The 26,029-nt window shown below is 39.4% G+C and overlaps 1 protein-coding gene across 1 annotated transcript; it reads right to left on the reverse strand.

The window, feature by feature from the left end:
- Window positions 1-1,310: 1,310 nt before the first annotated feature.
- Window positions 1,311-24,513, reverse strand: SLC5A1 (solute carrier family 5 (sodium/glucose cotransporter), member 1). Its single transcript, XM_009574231.1, has 14 exons — window positions 24,445-24,513; window positions 19,392-19,496; window positions 16,960-17,019; window positions 16,500-16,604; window positions 11,811-11,916; window positions 11,514-11,594; window positions 10,169-10,389; window positions 9,059-9,194; window positions 8,161-8,268; window positions 6,924-7,074; window positions 6,131-6,299; window positions 3,869-4,084; window positions 3,457-3,559; window positions 1,311-2,630 (listed from the first exon to the last, which is right to left on the reverse strand). The coding sequence occupies exons 1-14, from the start codon at window positions 24,511-24,513 to the stop codon at window positions 2,407-2,409; spliced, it is 1,854 nt and encodes a 617-aa protein (XP_009572526.1). The 3' UTR covers window positions 1,311-2,406.
- Window positions 24,514-26,029: the final 1,516 nt, after the last annotated feature.

A 26,029-nucleotide genomic window follows, 5' to 3' on the forward strand; every position in this document is an offset into this window, starting at 1 on the left:
GGCTGCTCAACCTGCCAGGAAATATTTGTGTTATTTGTCTTTATCCAAATGGTTGTATGATTTCACCATAGTTTTCTTTTTGTAACAAAGCATGACAAAGTGGGATCCGGGCAATCCTCATTAAATTCTTTCTTGTTTGTTTGTCATCCATTACTATTACTCAGAACCAAAATCTAGACACCAAATTAAGTTTTGCTGTCTTCCATCGTATTATATAAAAATCCCATCATTTTGTGGACACCAAATACTTCACAATATACAAATACTTTAATACATACAGGTCTTCATAGTCCATTAAATATAATTAATTCCATGGTCCTTAAAATACTCTATCACTGTATTAACTGTAAGAAAAAGGTTTGCACTGGTATTTATATAGTATTGATTTGATCTAGCCTATGCAAAACCTTTCAGTATACTGCAGGGATTATACTGAAGAGCAGCAATTCTACTAGAATCCACAGCATTTTGGTTTAGATCCAAATGAAGAAAAGATTAAAGTGATTAAAGTTGCAGGAGTCGGCAACATTGTGGTGTAGCACATACAGAGACTACACTGGTTTCCTATTTAGATGCACTTATTCCAAGTCCAGTGCATCCTGCTGTAGAATACTGAAATGCTTTGAGACAATGCAGCATCTCACGATACGTGTGCAACAGGAACAAGGAACTGTGGTGCAGCTTGACTACAGCAACCAATGTCTTCTTTTTACACTTGATGCTGAATTAGATGATAAGATGATCTTTGCTTATGATAAGATGATGCTTTTTGCTTTGACGTGTTAAATCTATCTTTTCCTGTATCTCCAGCTGGTATCAAACTTATCAAGTGGAGATAATCAGACTGGTTTAGCTGATAGCTCACTGCTGTGACTATTCTCTTTCATGAACTGTTAACTCATACTCTCATACAGCATGAATTCTATTTCTCAATGAAATCTTCAGAAGAGAACGGAGACCTTACTGCAGCCTTTCAGTACTTGAAGGGGGCTTTTATAAGAAAGATGGGGACAAACTTTTTAGCAGGGCCTGTTGCGACAGGACAAGGGGTAATGGTTTTAAACTAAAAGAGGGTAGATTTAGACTAGATATTAGGAAGAAATTTTTTACAATGAGGGTGGTGAAACACTGGAACAAGTTGCCCAGAAAGGTGGTAGGTGCCCCATCCCTGGAAACATTCAAGGTCAGATTGGACAGGGCTCTGAGCAACCTGATCTAGTTGAAGATGTCCCTGCCCATGGCAGGGAGGTTGGACTAGATGACCTTTAAAGGTCCCTTCCAACCCCAACTATTCTATGATTCTGTAAGACAGATTTATAGCTTTGTAGAAAAGCAGTACAGAGCCCTCAAATGTACTTGAAAGAAAAATGCAAACTCAGCATTCTGATGGTTTGGACTTTTAACCATGTGCATGGATTGTTTTGTGCATAGAAGGAGGCAATACATTAACACCAACCCCACGAAAAAGAGGTTCTAGTAATTGTGGGTAGAGATTAACTTTGACATACCAAGACGGGAATTGATCAGTATGAAATAAATATATATATACACACAAACATGCATATATATTTTAAATATATATAATATATATAGTGCTTATATATAATGTATTGTATATGTATATATATGTATTTTGTATAAAAAAGCTTCACATTCAAGTATAGACACATATTAAAATATAAAGAAAGGAGGACTTTTGAAGTTAACCTTAAAAAGAGAATCTATCGTAAGCAGAATTCTTATTAAGATCATTAAGATGTGTTTTCCCTAATTTCAAAATCCGATCAATTCAGATGGTTAGTGTTCCACTGATTACTGAGAAACACAACACAGTGAAAAGTGAGAAAAAGGGAAAAAAGTTATAATGGAAAGTTATAATAGATATAGTGTCAAATACATCAATATATACATAAATCCTTAAGATATCCCATGCTTGGAGGGAACAAAAATGATTTTTTAATACGGTCCCTCAGTTGTTGTGGGGGTTTTGTAATCAAATTATCATAGCCAAAGGAAAAAGAAATTTGAATGATCAGAAGAAGAAGGGTTGAAAATCAACCGTAAAAGGTAGTTCACAAACCCTGATATGAAATATGGCTCATGCAGCCTTGTTCTGCACCTAAAATATGAAATGTATCACAAGCAGAGAGAATAGTGGATGGAAATTCTGAACCTCTATTAGCCCTGGATTGATTCAGTGTCTAAACAGAAGTTCGCTTTCTTGAAATCCCAGTGGCCTTCATCTTTAGATTGTTGAAATTATGATCACAAAATCAGTGAGTAAATCACCCTGATTTTTTACAAACATAGATAATGAAAATACTAAGCGTATCTAACTCTGTAAATCTACAAGTCGTCGTTTTTGCTTGACAATACAGTACAATTTCAGAAACTGTAATCAGAGTTTTATGCAAAGAAGGCATGGCAAAATACAGCCACAGTCAATAGGATGATGCCATTGATATTCACAACATTTCTCCAAAGTGGCACTTCGCTTGTGTCAGTCAGTTTCTTCTTCAATGCTTCCTCTTCCTCCTTGCTCAGTTTGGGTCCTTTTTGTTGATCTAAGCCACAGAACCAGTTGTACGCTTTCTTAAAGCATCCCGGTTCTTCTTCACTTTCCTCGTTAACTGGAAGGAATAACACACTGGTCATGAAAAGTAAGCATGGACCACTGCATGCACTAGAAGATCTCTGTGACTGAGGATATTCCTATATTTAATACAGCAGTTCTGATTTATGGTCATAGTTACATGGAAACATTTTAGTACAAGGCAGTACAAGAATCAAGTTAATATTGTGTTTTCACAGCTCAGCTGGAAAAAGAGTGATTTCCTACATGTTGCAAGAGAGCCTTTTGCAGAAGTCACTTGCGCCTTTTGCAGCCTAGAGACTTGCTGTAAAGCTTAAAGTCCATTTTTTCAGTACTTTCTACACTTTTAATTAAAAGACAAATAAATGAATTTGAGGATATTTATGAAAAGGAACTTGGCAGCGGAAGCAGAAACCCAGCAAAGAGAGCAGGTGGTTTTGCCCAGATGGATGTCTGGCTTTCATGGTGCCTTGCACCGCATCCTTGCTCCTTCAATCCTGGCTACTACCCACTATTTCCAAGTGAATTCTTGTTGTTTCATTCCAAATGCTAGTCACACACAGTTCTGTCAATGCACACCACCTCTGAAATAAAGCGTCTCCATTGTTTTAGTCCCAGAACTGCCACCTACTACCTAGAGAACAAGATTTTCTCCCTTCAAATCCACTTCACTTCTGATTTACACTGAGCTGGATAGATTGGCAAAAGGCAGCTTACTAGCCATTTAAATATGTGGGGTTTGAGGTTTTGTTGTTGGGGTGGAGGGAGTGTGTCTTTGAATATCAAGCATGTTAATGTTTCTTCAGGAATGAAATAGGGATACTCAAATATATTGATAGAATCTATAGATATTCAACAGTTACCTGATTCCTTATCTTTTTCATCAGCTTTGTCCTGCTCCTCATCTGCATCAAGATCAATACGTTCTTCTTTGCTGTTCCGCAAAGACCAGCACAAGCGGTAAAGCTGTCGTAAAACAAAATGAGTTTATAAATCTACAGCCTTACTAAACAGAGTCAAATCAGTCTGGCCAGCACATGAACAAGCTATAAGATGATGGCATCCCAAATGTCTGTTAAGTCAATGTTTAAGATTATTAGGAGTCACTGAAGATTTGTGACAAATAAATGAACACTATTTCCTTTGCTTTCTTACAAGGATTATATGATGTGGGTAGCTGAAATGTCAGGAGGTAATATACTAAGTACCAGTGTTTAAAACTAGTGGTTTCACTGAGTTCCATTTCTTGAGGAGCAGGTCTGCAATAATACTCACATGTACATCAGGAATGGGCTTAGTCATGAAGGAGACTGCCAGGATGACGATGGTGGAAACCCCAAAAAGAATCATTGCAAAGTAAAGGTAGTGAATCCCACATATGATGAATGGGCAGTTGGAAGGGGTCACACAGTTGCCAGTTCCATAGGCAAACTCTGCAATCATTCTGCTGAGTCCAGCTAGCAGCCCAACCATTAGGCCCCAGAAGGCACCCTGCAGACAAAGTGACAGAATTTACCAAAATCAGTAATTTCAGGCATGGAAATAAGCTCTAATAGCTTAGAATAATTGCTAGAGGAAACATGGAGGTAGTTATGTGTTACATTGGCTTTGGCACACGGGTTTTAACCCAGATACTTTCAGTGACCGTATTTACAGCTCAGTGTATTGATACAACTGAAAGGGGCAATGACCAGCAGCTCAGAGAAAGAATACCGAGAACACCTTATCCAGCTCATTTCTCAAAGTTCATCCATCTCCACACAATGCTCTCCTTGTACAGGGCAGGCTCTAGCCACACACTACACATATCAAAGGTTGTTCTCATATCTTTTTATCTTTGAGGGCTAAATCCGTGACCGTTCTAGCCTGATGGAACCAGTGTGTGTCATTCCTCCTGAAATACGTGTCCAGTTTTTCTAATGACCTTGTCAGTAATTAGTTAAAAGTTAATTCTCAACACTTTCGATGGATGTTTTGCTGCTAGGTTTATATTACTCTAGCCCAACACAGGTATGTCTGAGTACAAATTGAAATACAGGAAATTCTGTTTAAACATAAATGTATTTCTTTTTTGCTGTAATGGTGATTGGAACAGGTTACCTAGAGACATTGTGGAGTCTCCATCCCTGGAGATATTCAAAACCCAACTGGACAGGACCTGAGCATCCTGCTCTTGTTAGCCCTACTTTGAGTAGGGGGGGTTGCACTAGTCCAGAGGTGCCTTCCAATGTCAGCCATTCTGTGACTTTGTGAAGTCAAAAAACTAATGATGGTAACATAAATTTATAATTCCTGATTTTAAAATATTCTAGGTTTAATGCTGGGTTTAAGAACAAAACAGTTTTAATTATCCAGTGGTCTAAGTCACAAAAACATTTTGGAGTGGGACAAGATAGTTAATTCCATTTCTAGCAGAAAGAATAATGATTCTGAGCAAGAAATGTTGATAAATCTTATAAATAATTACAATATTAGAATTTATCTTGTGCAAGGCTCCAATTCTCAGAAGCTTTGATGCTTGTCTCCCCTATTTACCCCAATTTAATGTGTGCAGTCTACCTAAACCTCCAAGGATTATACTGAATTCTTACTCAGGTAAAATTCCAGCTAAAGTCAATTACAGATTTCCACGAAGGGCACAAAGACTTAATCCATTTGTGAGGTTTAGCCATATTGGGGCAGGAAATGGAACATCCCTTGTGTGTTAAACAGGCTTTTCTTGGATATACACACAAATAACCACTGAACTGGTCTTGAGAGAAAATAGCGAGAAATAAGTTTGAGCCATATTCAAAAACCTTCTCTCTCTAGGCTTTCTCATTGAACTCATCCTCCTTGGAGCAAACCTGAGCAATAGGCAAGTATTGTTATTCCTAATATTATAGAAAAGAAATGGAATTCCCGAGTACTGAGTTTTCAGAATGTCTGAGACCCCAGTTACCATGACTGGCCTATGGTCCCATCAAAGCATGTGACAGACCTCATGCCTTCTGGGTTACTTAAAAAGGCCTAAGTACAGTATTTCTCAGTCCACTGCTCTATGAATCAAAATCAGCGATTCCCAGACTGCGTCCTAAAAGCAATGGGAAACAATGCATAAAACAACAGCATGTTTGTTTAAAAGAGTGTTGACAAAACATATAGTGGTCAAGAGGAAGGTGAAAGGTGATATGTTTTGTAACGCAGTTTGGTGGCCAATGTCGTAAAAGACTACTTTCAAATATGTCCCCATAAATTATCCATTTGACACACTTCTTGGCAAAGTGATAGATAATCTAAGTTTCAAAGCTATCCAGGAATTCCTAGGTGACTGTTTATTTATCAGATGAGTTTGAAAAAGTTCTTTGCTAATCTCTGAAACCTCAGGCCCTGCGGTACGGAAACACAGAGAACAGGGGTATGGAAACACAGAATCCCTGGGCTGTCGTAGGATCAAAATAAACAGGAAGAAGTTGCTAATAACAGACACCAAAACAAAAAAGTTGTCCTAATGCCTAATTGAACATGCAGCATACCTGTTTCCTAATTTGTACTTACCTGCTCATTAACCCGCTTGCAGAAAATGGCAAGCAGGAAGACAGCAGCAATTGGAGGTCCCAGGTAGCTAGTAATTGACTGGATATAATCAAAGAGCTGCCCACTTTGAGCTGACTGCACCACAGGAACCCAGGCAATGCTGATGCCAATTAGAAGTAACATAAATGCCCTGTAAACATAGCCAGATACTCAGTTAGCCACCTGCTTAGAAGCACCTATCAGAATGAAAAAAACAGAAATTAATCAATAATTTAAATGTCCATTTTGTATTTCAACCAGCAAAATCAATGATAATGGCCAATTACCATTGAACAAACAAAAGAAATCCAAGCTGGATATTGTGTCTGTCAAACATCCATCAGCATACAGCTAAACATGCAATCAAAACATAGAAAATTACTTTTTTCCTTTGTTTGTTATGTCTAAAGACAAATCAATAGTAGATCAACTAGAAGAACTAGTTCATTGATGCTGTAGTATGATGTAGCATAAAGCCTATGAAGATATTTTAAAATAATTCCCTTTGAATAACAGTTAGGAAGTGCTGAGAATTAGTTTAGCTACTTTATGTGCCACTGTCAATTAAATTGGAAACAAGGTCTTTTTTTTTCCCAAAAGGAAAGTGTACAGTGGGACAGCCTGTCTGGCCACAGGAGGCCACTGTTGCACTGCCCACACACTGCAAAAGCAGGTTTTCACCCAGGCACTTAGTGCCTTTTTTGGAGGCTGCAGTCTGTAATGCATCTAGTGCTCGCTATGTTTGTACGGCTGGGGAAGACTCGGCTGCGCTTACCTTCCAGCTAACATAAGCTCTTTCTCAGATGGTCGTGATCGAATTTTGGTGTAAATGTCCATAGTGAACAAAGTACTGGCACTGTTAAAAATGGAAGTCAGTGAGCTCATAAGGGAGGCCAACATGACGGACAACATCAGACCCCGCAGACCTGAAATACAAAGATATGTGAACTGGGATGAGCACTCAGTGAAAAGACTCAATAAATGGCACCATCCATAGTGCTTGTCTGACCCTTTCAAGTCAGCCAGCTATGAGTGTGTCCGGCATACTTATGTGCTGATGCCTGCCTGACTCTCACTTGCAACGCAAGAAGGGTGATGTCTGCTGAGCTTTGGAAAAGCTATTTACAGCAGTGAGAGGGCAACTCTTGAGCTCTTAGAACATGGGTGCTTCTTTTGTGAATGCTGTCTGATTAAATGCTGAAATAGTAAGAAAAAAATACTAAGCAGACTTTGCCCCACAGTTACAGAAATAAATTCTCTTGTTTGCACGCGAGTGCTCATGTGCTGGCGGTATATTTGTAAACCAGCTGTTTGGAAAAAAAAAGTTTCTTTTACTGTTTGAAAATCAGAGTAAGCCACTTTTCCAGATGGTATAATCTAGTCAACACAGTATGGGGAAGTACTGTAGTATTTTAATAATACTATGTACAACAGTTATAATATGACGGGGAAGTACTAAAGATATCAGGGAAGTACCATGGACTGTATAATATCATAATTTGTCTTTCTAGCCTTATGAACCAGCTCTGTGGTTTTCTGCAGAAATTTATCTTCTATGTATATGTTGTCCTCTCAAGAGTGGTGCCTTACTCTCTTATTGAACAGGTGTCCTATGGGACAATGTGTACATAGAATATTTTCACCTCCCACCTCCTCTCCTCCTCCCTCCTCCCACTTCAGTGGATTTAGCAGAAGGACTGCAGGTGCATGCCTCCAACTCAGAAATCCTGGCAGAGACAGTCTTTTATAAATCATTGGCAAAGTAGGTTATTTTTTACCTTCACAGAAAGGGAGCTCAATTACCATTTGCCAGCTGAAAGCTGACATTGTCAGTGTGTAGCTATTCTGCACCTACATCTACAACTAATACAGACTATCCCTTTGATTAACATTACATAGTTCCAGCAAGAATTTTTTAACTAAATATGGGACTTGGGCTCCCTCTATCACCTGTTTTTACAGTCTGGCAACCTCACCTTTCCTAAAACAAACAAACAAACACAGTGTCTTACCATTTGGCATAAGCTCCACTACCATTTTTGGATAAGCAATATTTGTACAGCCAACTGCAGTGCCACAGTACTGCTGGCAGACTTCAGGCACAACACAAGCCACCACATCTGAGGAGAGGATAATACGACAGGGTTAGACAAGGTCATATAAGCAACAGATTGCTCCCAAATTAGTAGAGCTTCTAAAATTTGTCTCTGTGTTGAACCACTGGATTGACATGCTTGATATCATCCTTGGTCTGCTAGCAGAGAGGAAGGTGATTCTAAGCCTCTATTCTTCCTTTCCTCTCTAAAAGAATACTGAAAAGTACTGCAGATCAAAAAAAAAAAAAAATCAGCATTAATTTGTCAGACCAGGACTGAACAACACAAGAAGAGCAAGTAGAAAAACAAGCAGAGGAACACTAAGACCCCTCCCTCCAACCTGAACATCTCTTCTCTGCCTGCTGTTAAAACACTGATGGTTAGAGAGAAGGGAGATTGGCATTTCCTCCACACTGCACTCAGGACTGTCCATGGCCCAAAATATTGCTATCTGTGACTGATGACCCTTTTCCTCTGATTGCTAGAAGAGTATCAGTCCTGGACAGCATTTTCCACTCATTCAGCCAGAGTGGGGCGGTAACAAACAGACAACTGAGGAGGGACACTGGAATTTCTCTCCACTAAAATGGACAGCAATAGCATTAGCAGAAACCTGGGGTGAGGGAAAAGAGGAAGACCTGTGGCTTCTTACAGTGTAGTTAGTTGTAGGCATACATGTGCCTGGACAATTTGAATGACAAGATGACAATCTAACAGGTATTTTGGAAGGGACCAAGGATAGGAAATTGAGAGTGATTGGCCGTGAAAGATAGGCAGCAAGGAGAAATTTGCATTTCTGTATACATATGCATACCTGTATACAAAATTCGGCTGATCATTCCAGGCATCACTATGATAAACATGGGCAGGAGTTTCAGGTATCCACACATGATACAACCAGCCTTCACATGAGACATGTTCTTGCCAGAGAGACATCTCTGGACAATAACCTGTCAATGAGACATGACAAGCATGCATGACTCAAGCAAAAATAGCATTTCCATGAACACACCATGCCAAGTTCCAGATACAAGGTACTTCTTAACATCTGTGATAGTGAAAGAACCTATTTACTGTTTCTGTCACTGGGAAAATCAAAGGATATATTTGAAATGAGTAAAGGAAAATATCATTTATCCAGTGTATTTTTAAGAGGTAAGACTCTTTCTCACAAGATGTTGTTAAAGCAGATAGACTAAAAAACAAAAAGGAATAAAATATTTACCTGAGCAATAGATATAGTAACATTGGGGATTTTGTTCATTTGTTTACAAATTGTGAAGATTATCTTTCTCACAATTCAGAATGCAGCTAGATCATTTGCTAGAGATTGGACACATTCACATGTCGCAGTTGCAGGAACACACTTTTCTCTACTTTCTCTACTTAGTCAGTGTGATCTCTTGGGGAAACTGGACGGTAGGTTTTAGGGAGAAGGAAGAAGAATTGGGGAAGAGTCTCCAGACTGAAAGACCTGACATATAAAGAACATCCTTCCAAGACTGTTCATGCAAAGATGAAAGCCGCACAAATAGGAAACAAACTATTCAGTATTACCGGATGGGGAATCATATCTAGGCCCAGTCTAACAAGGATCATTTGATACATGGTTTCCTAAGTAAATGTTCACATTACAACCTCTCTGTGTTTTTACACATGGTCACACATAAAAAATGAGAAAGGAATTATACACAGTATCTGCTGGGCACAATATATAAGAAGAATTGAAAGAACACCCATTCCATTTTCTCACATGTGGGAGGGGTTTAGAAACTAGAAACTGAAAAGTCACTGACCAGTCTTGAAATAACTGCCATTTCTGTGACCCAGCTTTGAATTACAGTGAGGGAAGAGTACCCCTAGATCACACTAGACTGCAGAGTTTTGTGTTCGGCATTTCCAGGGCATAGGGCTTCCACATTACCTGATCTGTGCACCAGTACCACAAAGCAATGATGCTCAAACCAAAGACGAGCCCTGGCCACGGCAGATCTCCAGTGACGGCATCTCGGAAGATGTGAAAGGCATCATTCCGAGGAGTGTAGCATTCTGCATTAATCGTAGTATTCCCATAGGAGATATTGGATGGAATTGCTTCCATGTACTTCTGCATGAAAGCATCATACCCTCCTACTTCAGAAAATGCTGAAAAACAGAAAGTAAAAGTAGCAATGAAGTATTTAATATTGAAATCTCAAATAGAGCTAGAGAATGTGAGGAGAAAAACCTGCTTAATATGGATGTAAAAAAACCTTAGCCAGTATATATCAACATTTTCAGAAAACAGTATACAGTGTTTTGTAAGTATTCACGCAATCTAAGTACCAAAATGACCTTTCTTTTTTGGTTACGTTGCAAATGTTCGTTTAGGATCTACTGTCTCAACATCTCGTATACATGCCTTGCCAAGAAGTGAAGGGAAGATGCATTATTTCCACACACTGTTAGCCTAGGGAGAATCTAAGGCAGGGTCTTACCAGGTTAGGTCAATCTGAAGTTATTTCTGTTGTAACAATGATGGAATAATTTCATTTCATTGAAAGGCCTAGCTAGAGGAAAACAAAGTGCTGAGTAACAGGAAGGATAAGGAAAGGACACTACAAATTCACGGAATCTTGTCACTACTACTTTCTTTCTTATGATCCCTTCCTCTTAATTCTGTTTAACAGCATGATTTCTGTTTTAAAATGCATATGGTCTTCTGGACACACACATTGTCCTATTCATAAATATTCAGTTTGTACCTTTTGTCCAGCTGGCAATACAATGACATCCATAGATGAACTACAAGGCTTACTTAAAATGTTAATATGTTTGGGTTGTTTTAACACAAGCTAGCAGCAAGAAACAAGGAAAAATCATGCAATGTGACCAACAGCTCTTCACTTTGAATCAGAAATTTTCATGCATTAGCATATCTGAATATCTATGAAATTATAATCTTCTTAAAACAAAGATACTCTCTGAACTTCTCAAGAGTATCATCATAACCTGCAAACAACTCTGCTTTTACCTCATTAGCCATCACAAGTCCTGTTCTGTCATGGGATGCTATATATTACCTTGCACATTCACCTGTGCTTTGGAGATAGAGTTGTCACTATGACTAAAGGGCTTGGCAATATGCCTATTTTCTTCCCTGATAAATAGGTACATGAACTGAAATCTGCTGGTTAAGATAACAGGGTTCCACACTGCAGGATCCATTTCCATAGCCACTGTGGGATTTGTGGTTGAACATTCCAGTTTAATTCATCTGATTTACTTACCAAATCCCATGAGAATAAAGGATCCCACTACCATGATAAATGTTTGTAAGGTGTCTGTGTAAATGACAGCTGCAAGGCCACCTAATGGCAAAGAAATGTCAAGACAAGTAAGTTAGCCCTTGTGCAAATGCCTCAGCAACAGTCCTTTTTTTAAACTTTTCTTACCACCTCTCTCTTTCAAACAAAGACCACTCCCTTTTCAGATTTTTCATTTCTCCCCTCTTACCCACCTCCCCTCTTCTTTTTTTTCTGGCTCTCCTAACTTCTTTGATTTATCAGACTGCTCTGCAAACTCACCTGTGATGGTGTAAAGAGCAGTAATAGCAAGCAGGATAATTATGGCCAAATAAAGATTCAGCCCTATGGCCAGCTGTATAAATACAGCTCCAGAGAATATGTCTGCCTATAAAAGAAAAAATGACAGAGTAAGCAATGTTTAAATTCATGATGATGGCACATTACACCTTCATGATGAGGGTACTGAAATACACAACTCCTCCCTTACAGTAATACACACACAAAAAAGTGCAAAATGAAAATAGAGACCATTTTAGCACAACTGCCAGACTCCTCTCAGTGCTGTGCCACTTTCAGTACAAGAGTTGTAACACTTCTCAAAGAATTTCCAGATCTTTTTCAATGGCTCCTTTTAGCTATACACAGAGTCACCTCACTACTCTGTGCTTGTATACTGAGAGACAGCTTAATAACAAATTACTTAATTTGTTAGCTCAAAAATTTGTTAGCTCAGGTTACACTTGCTGCTATGTGCAGGGATGGACTCTGCGACACCTCCAAGACATGGCATAGTTCTCTTCATTTATTGCTACTCTACAAGTCTCTTATTTTTTCTTTACTGCTTGCATACATGTAGTATAGCTAGTCTTGCTGGTTCAGGACAAATGGTGATTAAAGGCAAACATCTTATATTATCTCTATTTTTAAGTTCCTGTCAGAATAATTGATGTCAGTTGGCTAATAGAAGAGACTTTTAGCTCTTGCATAAGAAAGGAATTGTTCAGGTTTCAGAGTAACACTCTGGGATTTTAATCACATTAAATCCGTTCCTGATTTAGAGATAATTTGCATCAATGTTATTTATCCAAGTTTACAAGCAGAATAATCTACCCCAGTGCACTTGTAATGCATTACTGTAAATTATGCTTTCATTAGAGGTTTGCATCTGTGCTTGTTCCTAAGCATCCAGTTCATGGGCTCATCTCCAATCCCTCCTGCATGCCTCCTCTCTGTATACCACACCACCTATACGAGGGCTCTATACAGAGAGTCTTATCCTCATTTAACATTACAAGTCCTAGTGGTGTGCAGCAAGCTCAGCAGCTGCAAAATGCTGCAAAAACTGCCCTTATGCAGGGTCTGAGAAATAAAGATAAACATTACATGTGCCTTGGGGTAAAGCCTACACACACAGTTACTGCAGGGCATCTGCTAGGTGGCAGCTTGCTGGAGGAGTGGGAGGTTCCTCAGACCAGGCTGCAGGACAACCAGGCCTGTGATCACAGAACAGGCACTTGCACCGCTTTTGTCCACTGGGCTGAGGTAAGGCAGGGTAAATATACTAATAAGCAGTTATGAAGTCTGGCTAGCTGGGAGATGCCGGATGAAGAAACCTTCTTCATTCCAGAGATGCTGAAACCGAGACTGCAGGGTATGATCTCACCCTTAGTTCACTCTGAAGAAAGAGGAAGAGGTATGGACCTCTGCAGCAAGAGGTCATCCAACCCTACTTCCCTGATGTGCAGAAAACAACTGTGCAGCAGAATGTGAATCACAACAGAGGCCCCACTCCCAAAACTCTGCCTCTGGAGCAGCTTGAGATTATTTGATTTCTTATAGGTTTTAATTTGGAACTGGGAAACAAGACATTTAGCTCTTAACCCCAGTGACTGTTAAACCATATCCCTTGTCCCTTCTCTCTATGGGAATACTTTTTTCCTACCTTTTCACACCACTGACCAGCTTATGTCCTAGATCTTTCTTTTATTTTTCTTGGCTTTAGTTTAGCCTACATAGCATTAAATGTTAATGGTCCTAAAATGCCCGCCCCCCCCCGAAAGAAATGTATAGCTAATTATTTAGCATCTTGAGCAATATCAACTTCTTCGAATTGCTGAGTTACCTTCCAACTTCACTGCTCCTCCCTCCCAGTTAGATTATTTCCTTCCAATATTTCCTTGTTTCTCCATTAATACTCTTTTATGGACACTATTTAATCCTTATCTTATTTCTGAATAGAGTAAATCTTTCCTTTACATTACAAGCTATCTCTCCAAAGAATAAAAGGCTGTAATACATTTAGAAATTCTGGTTTACAATTTCTGATTTCTTCAAAAGCATTCAGGTCTTAATTCCCTTTTGTCTTGTCATAATTTAGTCAGTTACTCTCCATCAAGATTTTATTTTTACTAGGCCATTTTCTTTGGCATAATGACCAATAATAGCAACACTAGTGGCTAGTAAGCCCCTGAAAGCTGCTATGGGCATTAATCACAAAGCACTGCATGCTTAGGAAGCATGTACATGTGAGGCACCTGTACAACAGAAATCCTTTGGGCTCAAAGATCACGTGTGTCCTGATCCCAAAGATCAACACCTTGCAGCATAGCCTTGTCTGGCAAGTGGTTGATCAGCCACAAAACAAGGTGAGAAATCAATAAAAAATACACAGAAAATGAGCAGGAAAAGAGAGATATGGTAACGACCTTGTACAGAAGTGTGCAAAGAGAATCTGATCATCACGTGGTGGTGGGCAGTGTGCCAGAAAGAGTATGCCAGGAGTTACACGACCTGACATACTATATTGTTCATTGGAAAGCACTGTAATAATTATATTGTTAAAAACATTAGACAATATTTTAACACATCAAGGAAGCAATACATGAAATAACTACCCTAGAAACAAGATGCCACTCCTCTTCAAGGGTAAGTGGCAGTAAGTATCTCTGCCAGTCAAACTGATAGGTGTGACTGCCCATTAAGGGCAGGGCAGAAACCAATCCTTCTGTATCAAATCTCAACAAGCCCCAAAGATCACAAGGGAGAGTTTGCAAAGGCAGCAGTCAAGGAAGTAAAATGCAAATCTCCAAGCTGGCTATGGCGTGGATTGTCAACACATGGGTATGTTTGCATATACAGCGTGCCTCTGGGAAGAGAGACCTGTGCTAGCTTCACATAGCATGCATATGTCTACACAGCACACAGAAATTAGCTACAGTCCAGGATGGAACAGCCCTTCCCTTTCTGCTTCTGGAGCTGGTTCATCTGGAGACAATTTGGGCATGGTGCTGCATAGCATGGTATAGAAAAATCTAGTCCAACATCCTCTGACAGTACCTGAAACCTCCAAGGACTTTGACTGTTCTGCCTATTCTGAATAAGATATGGCAAGTAAACCAGACATGGGCAAATCCTGCCCTACCGAATATAGTGACATAAGACAACAATGCAGAAGACATGTTTGTATACTACAGAAATCTGAGCTACATTTGTACATGGGAAAGAGACTGTCAGAGTTGTTCTGGGCAGATGAGGGAAATGAGAAATGGTTAGAGGAACTTGTGCACCAGGTTTTTTTTCCCCTGCATGGCACAGAGACCCAGCTCCATGGCAATTCCACACACACACCTGGAATAATTGGACTGAGGAGAAGCTGGGATGGGCCACTGGTAGAGCGGAACCCAAGTAATCTACTGCTGTATGGATCTCTTGACTATTACTTTGCTCCCTAATAAGACAGGACCACAAGAGCAGGAGAGGGTGCTTCAGCCTCATGACCACACTTAAAGCTTAAATGGAGAACCTGTCTTGCCTGGAAGCAAGACACTCCAACTGAAACGGGGTGAAATCCCATGACCAGATCCTTAGGCATGATAGAGGCTGGAAATAAAAGACAGATAGTAAATTCAGAACCTAAGTAACACTTTGATGAGCTCATCACAAACGCGTTGCAGAATAGGACTGAGTCATCTGACTGGAAGAGTTTCTCAGCTGCTAGAGCTGCCAGAACTCTGTGTCATACCTGGGATTTCTGACTATGGTAGTTAAGCACAAGAACAGCAAATTAACTAAGCCTTTTGAATATATGGAAATCCAACTCTGAGGCCAACTCCACAGTACCAACCTGTTTAATTTATAACCTTTCTAAGGATCTGTTATCGTGAAGATGTGAGAATGAGAGCAAAAGGCCAATCTTTTAGCTTAAATTGCACCATTATCACTCAGCTCCCACTCAGAGGGCAAAGAGTAATCTGCCATGGCAACTTCTGCAAAACAAGGTATGCCTGAACTGTGGACTTCTTTAGAGGCTTGGTAGTTTCAAGATATATGGAAAATACCAGCTCCCTTCACTACTTCACAGCAACACAACTACTTACTTAATACACTTGCCCATTAAAAGAATCTCTCCTCTTCCCTCCTTTCACCTCAGCTGTTATAATTTCCCTCCTTTGCATTTCCTCACTCCCTTATTTTCTAATTTCTATTAATCTGTTTTCCTCCACAGCCATCTTGCTCTTTCCCCTCGTCTATATTACTGATGGCATGTTCACCAGAGGATGCTAAAACAGATAAATATGAAGTCTGGGGACAAAAATTCCTGTCACATGTTTCACGGATCACTAGGATAATAGCCTGCAATACAATACAAGTTTCCCTCCACTCTGACTTGTTCTAAAGGAGAGCATAAGTAGAAGTAAACCTTAAAACCTAAAAAAGAAAGAGAAAGCACAACAAACATCAAGAGACATTGCCAGGAAGAAAAAAACTTGGATTGCAGAACAGATCTGGATACACAATCTCACTAGACAGAATAAAGAAAACACAAAATCATATTTTTACAGTCCTTAATTCAACCAAGGGCTCCCAATCAGAAACAATTGACCAATTGTGTGAGCAATATAGTAAATGGGAGTTTCTTTTCTTTAGATCAATGTAGGATAGAAGAAATGCTGCAAAAGTTTTACTTACTGAGATCTTTGTGAAAATATACAGGATCAGAGAAAGGACTGACAGGTAGACCTGAATCCGTTTCCCACCAAAACGCTTCTTCAGATACTCTGGCATTGTCACCACCTGCAGGGAAGGTCGATAAGGTTTCAGATAATGGGGAACAGATACAAAGCAAATTAGAGGAAGTTTTTTCTACTCAAATACTGTAAGAGTGGAGGGCAAAGGGGGTGGAGCTGCAAATGCAGTTGCAAGGAAAAGCAGCTCCAGGAATCAAAGGAGAACAAGGAAAGAGTACCAAGTACTTCTCAGCTCAGGTCTCAGAACAGAGAATCCTCACTTTTCAAATATATACAGACATAATATAGTACAGTTCTAGCATGCTCAGTTCTTGTGCCGTTCATAATAGCTTTGCAATATTCAAGACCTGATCCGCAAACATAAGCAGCAAAGAAAAGCATAACATACTGTTTTGACTTACCCCAGCTTTGATGTAGATGGGTACAAACAGCCATCCTAGAACAACCACAACTATCAGAGCCTGCAGCCAAGACAAGATCAGCTGAATTAGCCTCCTCTCTCTAGATAGCACTCCTGAAGACCATTTATCAGACCCAATAGTAGCTAGAGACCATTGAAACCACATGAACCTGGGTATTGCAGGGCTCGGGGGCAGGAGCAACTGCTCTGTGCTTTGATTTACAGTTGAAAAATTGGGAATGAAACCTTGGCCAAAAAATTTGTCAGGTATTATGCAGCCTGGATTTCATGCTAGATGTCCCAGAGAAGCACACATGATAACAATACATTTTCTAGAAAAACAGTCAATTTTTGCTCACAGGATTGCCCTCTAGTATCAAAGCACGACTCCACTAGCAACACCAGACTATCCTAGCCCTCTTCAGAGCAGGCCCAGGGAGCCTGCTTTAATGATGGTTAAAATGCAACCAGCCCATAAGACTGGGAAGTATTAAGGGAGGTGAAGTCTGCTACCTGAGACCTATTTGCTAGCATCTTGATCTCAGAGCCACTAATGCAGGATATTTTCCCACTCAGAATCAGGTATGCTGCAATGGTATGTTGTGACATCTGCAAATCTAGGTACTGGGGAGAGTAGCGCTTCTTTTGATTATTATATTGATCATTAACTGCCTTCTGCACTGGGTCTCTGTGAGACGGCCTTATGTTTTACAACAATCCCACATACTCTACAGGATGTACCATATGCATTTAGTAAAATACTTTGTATTTCCACATTACCGTATTTTGTGTTACCATGTGTATTTTGTGAACTATAGATCTTGCTGTATTGCAGTGTCACAGTTTTCTGACTTACATGGCTAGCAAATGCTGTCTGATATAGAGTTGTACATATTTAAATCAAAAAATATAGAACAAAATCCTGCTCTCAGAGCTGCACTCTGCATTTATTCTGTGCACAGGGCTTAGAGGGCTTTTTAACTGTATCTTTTAAGTTTTGCCCTTAGATCAAAACCATAAGATGGACAAGAAATATTGGGTGAGCTTCTGCTATCATACTAATACAAATTAGAAATAATTTCAGTGGAATAATAGAGATACACAAGCGCAATAACAGTCAAACTTAGTAATTCTTTCAAGAGGAGAATCAGATCATACAGTCAAGAGCAATATTTCCACCATGTCTATTAACCTGTATATCAGTCCCACTATGTCATAAGTAATGAACTATGTAATGTATCTGCTCAAATACACACATGCATCATTGCTTCTTCCTAAACAACAATTGTTGTACACTGTGTATTGATATTAGTCCAGAGACAATCTCCCAGGCGATTAATTAGAGGTGGATATATTTGAAGAAGGATATGGGTCCTAGAGATTTGAATACCATGAAATTTCAAGCAATGCTTGTTCTGTTTTCTTTTGGTTAGTTTTGGTACAAAGAGAAGGGAAATCAGGTTTGTTACAGGACTAGTGTAAAGAAATAGAGAAAGATGACAGATTAACTGTGCACATCTTATAGAGTTCATTTTAGCCTTTATCCTTCTTCTTAAATATTTATATCATATGAGTACTTGACTATTTGCAGCAACCATCTACTTGCTAAGGAAAAAAGCCAAATCCCTCAGGGTGGTATGCTTTTTTCACTGTGCAGAATTATATACAAGGAAAGTATTGACCTATGTATGCTCATTAAGTCCTTTGTGTCATGCTATAATCCCTTCCATGAAGGTGAATTAAGCAGAACAAGGGCATTATTGTCCACACCCACAGAGCCTGAGAATACAAGGAAATGCACTGAATTAGCTCATGTGAATCTCTGTGCTGTTTCAGTTAACACTACTCCTGGTACCCTAAGTAGTTCATTTAAAGTCAGCTTGGATATCTCTACACTATATTGCAACCATAAGCAAAACACACAGATAATTAGAGGAAGGAGAAAGTAAAGAGGAAAAGATTTTTGGAATGCAGGTTGTTCTGAAGGATGTCCAAAATGTCTTATATTCTGTGAAGAAATCAAAGCCCCTTCAACAATTCCTACCTAGCAAAATGCTGTAAAAAATACTATGGATTACAAAACTGATAAATTCTTGCCAACATCCTGTAGTCTGAAAGTGCTCTTTATAAATACTTTAAAAGTAATCAAAATATATGTATAGAGAAGAGAATCCACCAATTTATTTGGTTCAAATACTCTCTAAAAAGCCTCATTCAGCAGAAAAGGGTTATATTCTCCCAGTGGCTTGGACAAGGACCAAGGAGGACGAGCTAAATAGTAGATTACATTGGCACTTACTGGTCTGTACAGAAAACAAGTGTTGCCAAGCACAAACTTTGACAGTCCTAAATTATTAGGCAATGTTATTTTGATTAACCTCTGCAGATAATCCTGATGTCACAAATATGTTCACTTAAATGCATGCCACTTACATTCCATTCATATCCTCCAATGGCAATTCCTCCAGCTGCTGCTGTTCCTGCTATTCCCACAAAATGTCCACTGCCAATATTACTGGCAAACAGAGAAGCACCAATCTGGAAACAGAAAGAACAATATTTGGCTCTTAGGTCCTGTTCCTGGTAACTTGAAAAAATTATGTTCATTTGGCGTTTTGAACTCATGCCTATTTATCATCAGATGGTGATGATGAGAATGATTGACAACCAACTCCCTTGGCAGCTTTCAAGACTCCTTCTTATTGTTCCCCTTCAAACTTGAGACTCCAGCCATCATATCTACAACAATGAGAATCAATAGGATGTTATAGAGAAGATCTTCTTCCAGTTGAGGCAAACAGTTTATGACACCAATATAGATTTTTAAATATTTGCAAAACTTGACTAACTTACACTTGGGTGATATCCAAACAATTAGGGAAGAAGACTATGATCTGTCTTGCTCAAGGAAGAAACGGTAAGTGCATACCCACTTGTCCAATTGGCACTACCTATTTCATATTCCACAGGCTGTGGAACTAAATGTATCATCATGGAAAGTTGTACAGACTTTGTACTTGGTTCACTTTTAGTCAAAAAGTATTCGATTACTGAATTAAATTCTGAAAGCTGCATGGCAAAAATACCTGCTCAGAAAGTGCTTCTGGAAGATATAAACAATAGCAAAACAAGGAGTTATATTTAAGAAGTGTTGGATCTCTAAGACCCCCAAATATTGCACTGATCATACAAACAGAAAAGTGGGGAGAACATAGGAATTGATGAACAGGGAGATTTTTTTTTTTTTAACACATTTCTAGAAGTCAGTTGTGCCCTACAGAAATGTAACCAGTTTGTCATATCGTTCCTGAAGAAATATCTGTTATAAGTGTTGCAACGTACATAAACAAATAAGCCAGAGAGATCACTCATAATAAAGAAAAAATTTTTTCCAACCTCTTTATGACAGCAACAGTGTTTTCCCAGCAATGATTGTGAAGACACAAATACCATTTATACCAGGCACTAGCATTGTTGTCCAGTGCTTTCCCTGGAGATGAATAATTAAACTTAAACCTAGGTTACTAGAAATGCAATCACCAGAAAAGATTAACCACATTAATCTCTGATTTTATTTAATGTGTTCCCTCTCCTGTTTCAAAAGCTTAAAATGTACCACAAGCAGATCCAAGTAACAAAAGCAGCTAATGAAGAACTTTAAGAACTGACACTTGTAGTAAGCTTTGGCTCAGCGCCTGAAACCGCAGGACGTATTGTAGCATTCATTGACAATGCTTCAATATTGTGTTCCCAACTTTACCCCGAGTACAACAGTATTGTAAGAAAAATACAAAACCAAACCAAAACAATGCAAAATTACCAACACACTTGCCAGCACAAAGACAAAACAATGTGAATGTAGATAACACCTTCACTTTCTAAATTTTCTTCTCTGAATTAGGGAACATCCAGTGCAGCAGAACTGTGAGATCAACACACACTAATCATGGATGCAATTTTAAAAAATGTTTTCTATTGTTATGTGTACATGGAAAGGTAGAACATGACTTCATAGCTGGGAAAATGCATATTACCCTTAAAACTGCAGTGTGGTTAAAGCAAGAAGAGTGTTTAACAAATATGCTTGCACCCTCTTAGCTGCTGATGCCAGAGGGGAAAGAGAAATTTCCAATCTGCCATAGCAGTACTTTAGGGATGAGGGAAGAAGGCAGATGGGCTCTGGGCCCAAGCTGTCTTGCTGAAGAACTTACTGCTGCAGTATTTTTATACTGAAGATTTTTGTACTACAGGCTGATTACTGGAATTGCTTGATTTGCCATTGGTAGATGCTGCAGTGCACCTATGCGTGACTTAAAGAACACTGGGCTGAAACTGAGCGATGACAGAGGGAAACAATTTTCTAGAAGTGTTAACTGTTCTCAGTGAATGTGTTAGTGAATTGATTTTAAAAACAGATCTAGGAGGAAAAGTAAAGGAGAAAGTTGATTGAAAGGAACAAAAGCTGTTAAGAGGGATAGAGAGAACAAAAAACTGAACTAACCTGAGGCAAACATGGAACATTAGCTCTTTTAAAATCTTTTAAGAGGTCAGGTTTTAACAAGAGTACTCTGTTCAGGAAAAGTGCCACCACACCCCAGACTTGAGGATGCACTGACATCCCGGTGCTTGCTGTTCCAAATCATATATGATGTAATTTACAAATCAGTGACCACTGCAGCGACAGTGTGCAGACGTTACAGCTTTTGGCTTTTCTCCCTCCCAGGACCTGCTAATACATCTCCTATGCCCCTAATGTCTGCTTTCCTGTTTGAAAGTGTTAGCTCGGTATCAGACTCTTTTCCCCAATCCCAAGCACACCTTGCCTGTGGCCTTTAGCCCCCTTACAGAGAACAGCAGAGGCTCCCTCACATCAGCACGACGTCATGAGCCTTGCCCTGATGTATTGCTCCTCCCATGGGTCACCTGCAGAAGCTGCTTCTCAAACCACTCTTCCCTGGACAAATTTCTCATTCCCTTGTTTTGAGAACTACGCCTTGACAGTGTCCATGTTTTTCTTTGACTCACAATTCTTCTCTGCAATATGTGACTTTACCCTGATGGAAGGCTGTAATTTTTCCTACCTGAGTTTTTTGGGATCACCCTTAGTCACTTTAGAAAAATCAGTACAATTCTTACAAAGAAATATTACTGCCACCCTTTCAGAAAGAAGTGTAGGTTTTTATTCTGCTTTCCCAGTTACTCTGCAAATTCTATATGTATTGCATTATTGCCAAATTAAACCACATTTATACACTTCCCAATTCACTAAGTGGGAGAGATGAATATACAATACACATCAAATAACATGTCTGTGTCTTCCCACAAGTCCCATGGCTGTTGGAACAGCACAGTTGCAAGCAGGCTGATCTGACACCTTTCTACCTTGTCCTCTGAGACAGAAACAACACCTCCCAGCCAGCTGGAAAATTCTGACAGATTCTGTAGAAATTTGTTTCACTGAACTTTTCCTTTTCTACCAGAGCTTTGCTTTGATTATTTTATTATTCTTTTTGTTCTGAAAACTATTGATTTCACACTACTTTTTCATGGAACTTGACAAAATAAGTTAATTTCTTATTCCACTTTACCTAAGAAAAGGAAATACAAATCTTATTCATACCAGAGTTGTCTTTCCTGGCTCCTCACAGCAGTGTCAGATTCAGCAGGTGGGGAGAATTCTGAAAGTATGTAAAACTTAACTGGATGCAGAGATCAGAGAAATCATGCCAGTGGTCAGTTCTGATGGCCTTGAAAATAAGCCATGGAGAACTGAAGCAAAAACCTGTTGTTTTTTTTTTTCCTTAATTCCTACCTCTCTCACAAAGATCAACACATAAGTGACAACAAATGAGCTGAGTTACATTTCTATTTAAGATGTAGTATGTCCTTGACTCTGCTTCCTACTTACTATTCAGTAAATCTTTCTAACCGTAGCTGGACTTCAGATGCCCAGGGGATACTCTGTCTTATTAGCATTTATGCCTCAGGAACTGAGGTATATAAAGTAACCCATAATTTTGTGCAGACAGCTCTGTCTGCAAAACTACAGAACCTGAAGAACAAAATTCAAACAGAAGTCAAAGCACAGAAGAAGTAAAAAAATACACACAGCATTAGCTGTTGCAGAACTCAGATCACATCTTTGACTGAACTTTCTATACTTTCATTGTATTGTCATTTCAGCCCAGTTTGCACTGGGCTACCTGCCTATCTACCTGCTAAACTATGGGAATAGGTGTTTTGGAATCTCTTTTTATCCAAGGTAAACTTTCCAAGGTGGTGCTGCTGACATGGTATTTAGTTTGTGGTTTGAGTTCTTGCCGTTTGTTTATTTTGAGTGATACCAGGAAGAATAGCAAGAACAGTTTATTTTTGTGGTGCAGAAAGATACTCCTGGCATTCCAAAGGGAAGGATCGAAGGGGTGGACTAGGACCTCACTGATGACTAGCACTTCATCCATGCTGAGCTCGCAGAGTTTAGGGCAGGAGGGAGCAGCAACCACTGCACCATGGGGTCATCCCTTTTGTCTTCCCACTGGAGGAAGGGAGCTTGCTGAATCTGTTGGTTTTGTGTTGGCAGAGAACTGTGTTAGATAATCTTCCGTGGGTCTTAAGGGAATCATTAGGAGTTCTCAATCCCACTGCAGCAAGACAGAAGTTTTTTATGGTGAGTCTTTCCTGCCTTGCTTCTTCCACCTTCATTTACATCTGCACAGAAGGGCATATTCACCCTTGACAGGCATACAGAATTGCACAAGGTTAAAACCAGTGCACTGATTAAAGTGACAGTTAAGCAAAGTAATCTGTTTGAGTTTTTCCTCTCCCCCTAGAATTATGGGATTTATCTCAAAATAACTTGGAAACTTTCTCATGCCTTAATCTTCCAATGGAACCTGAATTTTCTTAGGTCTACTATACCAAATGAAGAAACCTTTTACTGTCATTGACCTTTAATCTTCTTATGTCATCATAACTGCCTCATTAAAGAGGCAGTCCCAATCCCTTCTAAAGGTAGTGAGCAGCTCCCTAAAGCACAAGAAGACTGAAAGATATGTAGGTATTTCTGGAGTCTACTTAAGAAGATATTTACTCTCACTCTCCCTGATCCTGTAACTGAATCCATGTGGGTGGAATGTTGAATGAGAAGACTTAATGAAGTGCAAAAACATTTTTGGAGACTGAATGCAAGATCAGGAATGTTGAGGATTTCCATTCAAGCACATAGAAGCATGTACAACACAAGTAATATAGAAAATGCAGGTTTGTCTAAGTTTTCTGCTTTTCCAAGTCACGCTAAACAGACTGTATAGTCTGGAAGAAATACATAATTGTTTCTATTGAAGAGCACCTAAACGACATAGCCATCACAGTCTCAACAGTATTGTAGACATACTTAATACTTAAGGACTAGACATAGTCATATGGAAGTGGACGCATGTACACATGCATATGTTTTATACACACACACAATATATATAGCACTCACTGGCCACCAAACCATGCTTCGTCCAGCCAGGAAGAATCCACCTACTGTCCCTCGGTTGGTTGAGTACATAGCCTGGAAAAAAAAAAAGAAAGAAAGAAAGATTGAATCATATTTTAAGTATCATAGGCAAGCTATACACAGACTAAGAACAAACAGCTAGCATGGAGAGATAAAATATATGGGGAGGGTAAAGTGGAAGAAATAAACAGAGTGGCTAAAAAGAACAAGCTTATGATGAAGAAAATAGTACAACTGAGCAATGATTCTTGTATCTAGGTCTACATCAGCCATTCAAGCTTCGTTGCATCACCTTTCGTCACAGCGCAAAACATTAAATTAAAATTAAATTTAACCAAAAATATGATCACTCAAATAAAAGCTCATATGAACACTTCATCAGGGGTGCAATGCCTTTGATTTCAGGCATCAAAAAAGACTGTAAGTTGCAAGTTCATTAACAGAAAGTGTGCAGCTTTTTTACTCAATACTATTCAGCCCCAGCAGATATCTACAAAAATCTGTTTTCTTGTTGTCATATCAGCATTGTACCCACTTCTCTCTGAAGTTCAAAAAAAAGAAGCCAACTAAAATTTCCTTTTCACACACTCATTTTGTATTTGTCAAGGAATGAACGGGCTTTAGAGGGAAGCTTTGTCCAATTTTTGTTAATGACCCTGATCCAAATATTGGATTCCCGTTGTCTCCTCTGATGGACTTTGAACAGGCAAATAAAGAAAGAAGACTCGGGAAAATTAGCCAGATCTTTTCTTCTGATGCAGAAGAAAGGAAGTAAATACAATAGGTTTACATTTAACTACTCACAGCAACTGGATAAGTATTTGCCCAATAAAGAGGACATTGTTGCTGGAAAGAAATGGTTCCAGGAATTACTCAGCACACAATTGCCTGACAAGCCACAAATCAGCCCTTTTTTGTCACAGACCTTTAATACAAAGTTCAACTACAGCAACAGCCAGACTTCCATGGCAAAGACCCAGCTCCCTCCCACAAGACAGCAAGGTGTTCAGGTATACTGGGGGCTTCAGATTTTTTGCTACATTTTTGGCATCTACTACCATGAAGAAGAGGTAAAGAAAAGATTGTGTACATTTTGTGTACACCCCAAATTTTTGGTACTCTTCAAAACATTGCCAAGCTGCTAGAAGGGGAAGATTTTTTTGCAGCTGACTTCTCTGCTCTGTGAAATGGACCCCTGGGATGCTCCTGGCAAACACAGGATTACTGAGGGACAATGCCACCTCTCAGCTTGTTAATGGTCAGGTCTTCAAGTGACCAGGAGAGCTTGCCCCAAGGAAACCGAAATTTAATGACATTCCACTGTTTAAAGCTTTGTAGCTCACAGTATTTGCCTATTATCTTCAAACGCTTTAGCACTGAGGTTACACCAATGGGATAGAATCTGCCTTTCTCCATTAGCTGTGAAAGCACTGGGCTTTGTTTTTGGATTAGGCACTGAGTTTTCCCTTGCGGTCCCCAGCACATTCAGCATTGCCAGGGTAAGGGCAGGAGGCACCGCTGTGCTTAAATCACGAACAGAAAGTCATTGCCAGCACTTGCCACCCCT

The sequence above is a fragment of the Fulmarus glacialis genome, unplaced genomic scaffold (genome assembly GCF_000690835.1).
Source record: "Fulmarus glacialis isolate BGI_N327 unplaced genomic scaffold, ASM69083v1 scaffold9963, whole genome shotgun sequence".
NCBI classification, from domain to species: Eukaryota; Metazoa; Chordata; class Aves; order Procellariiformes; family Procellariidae; genus Fulmarus; species Fulmarus glacialis.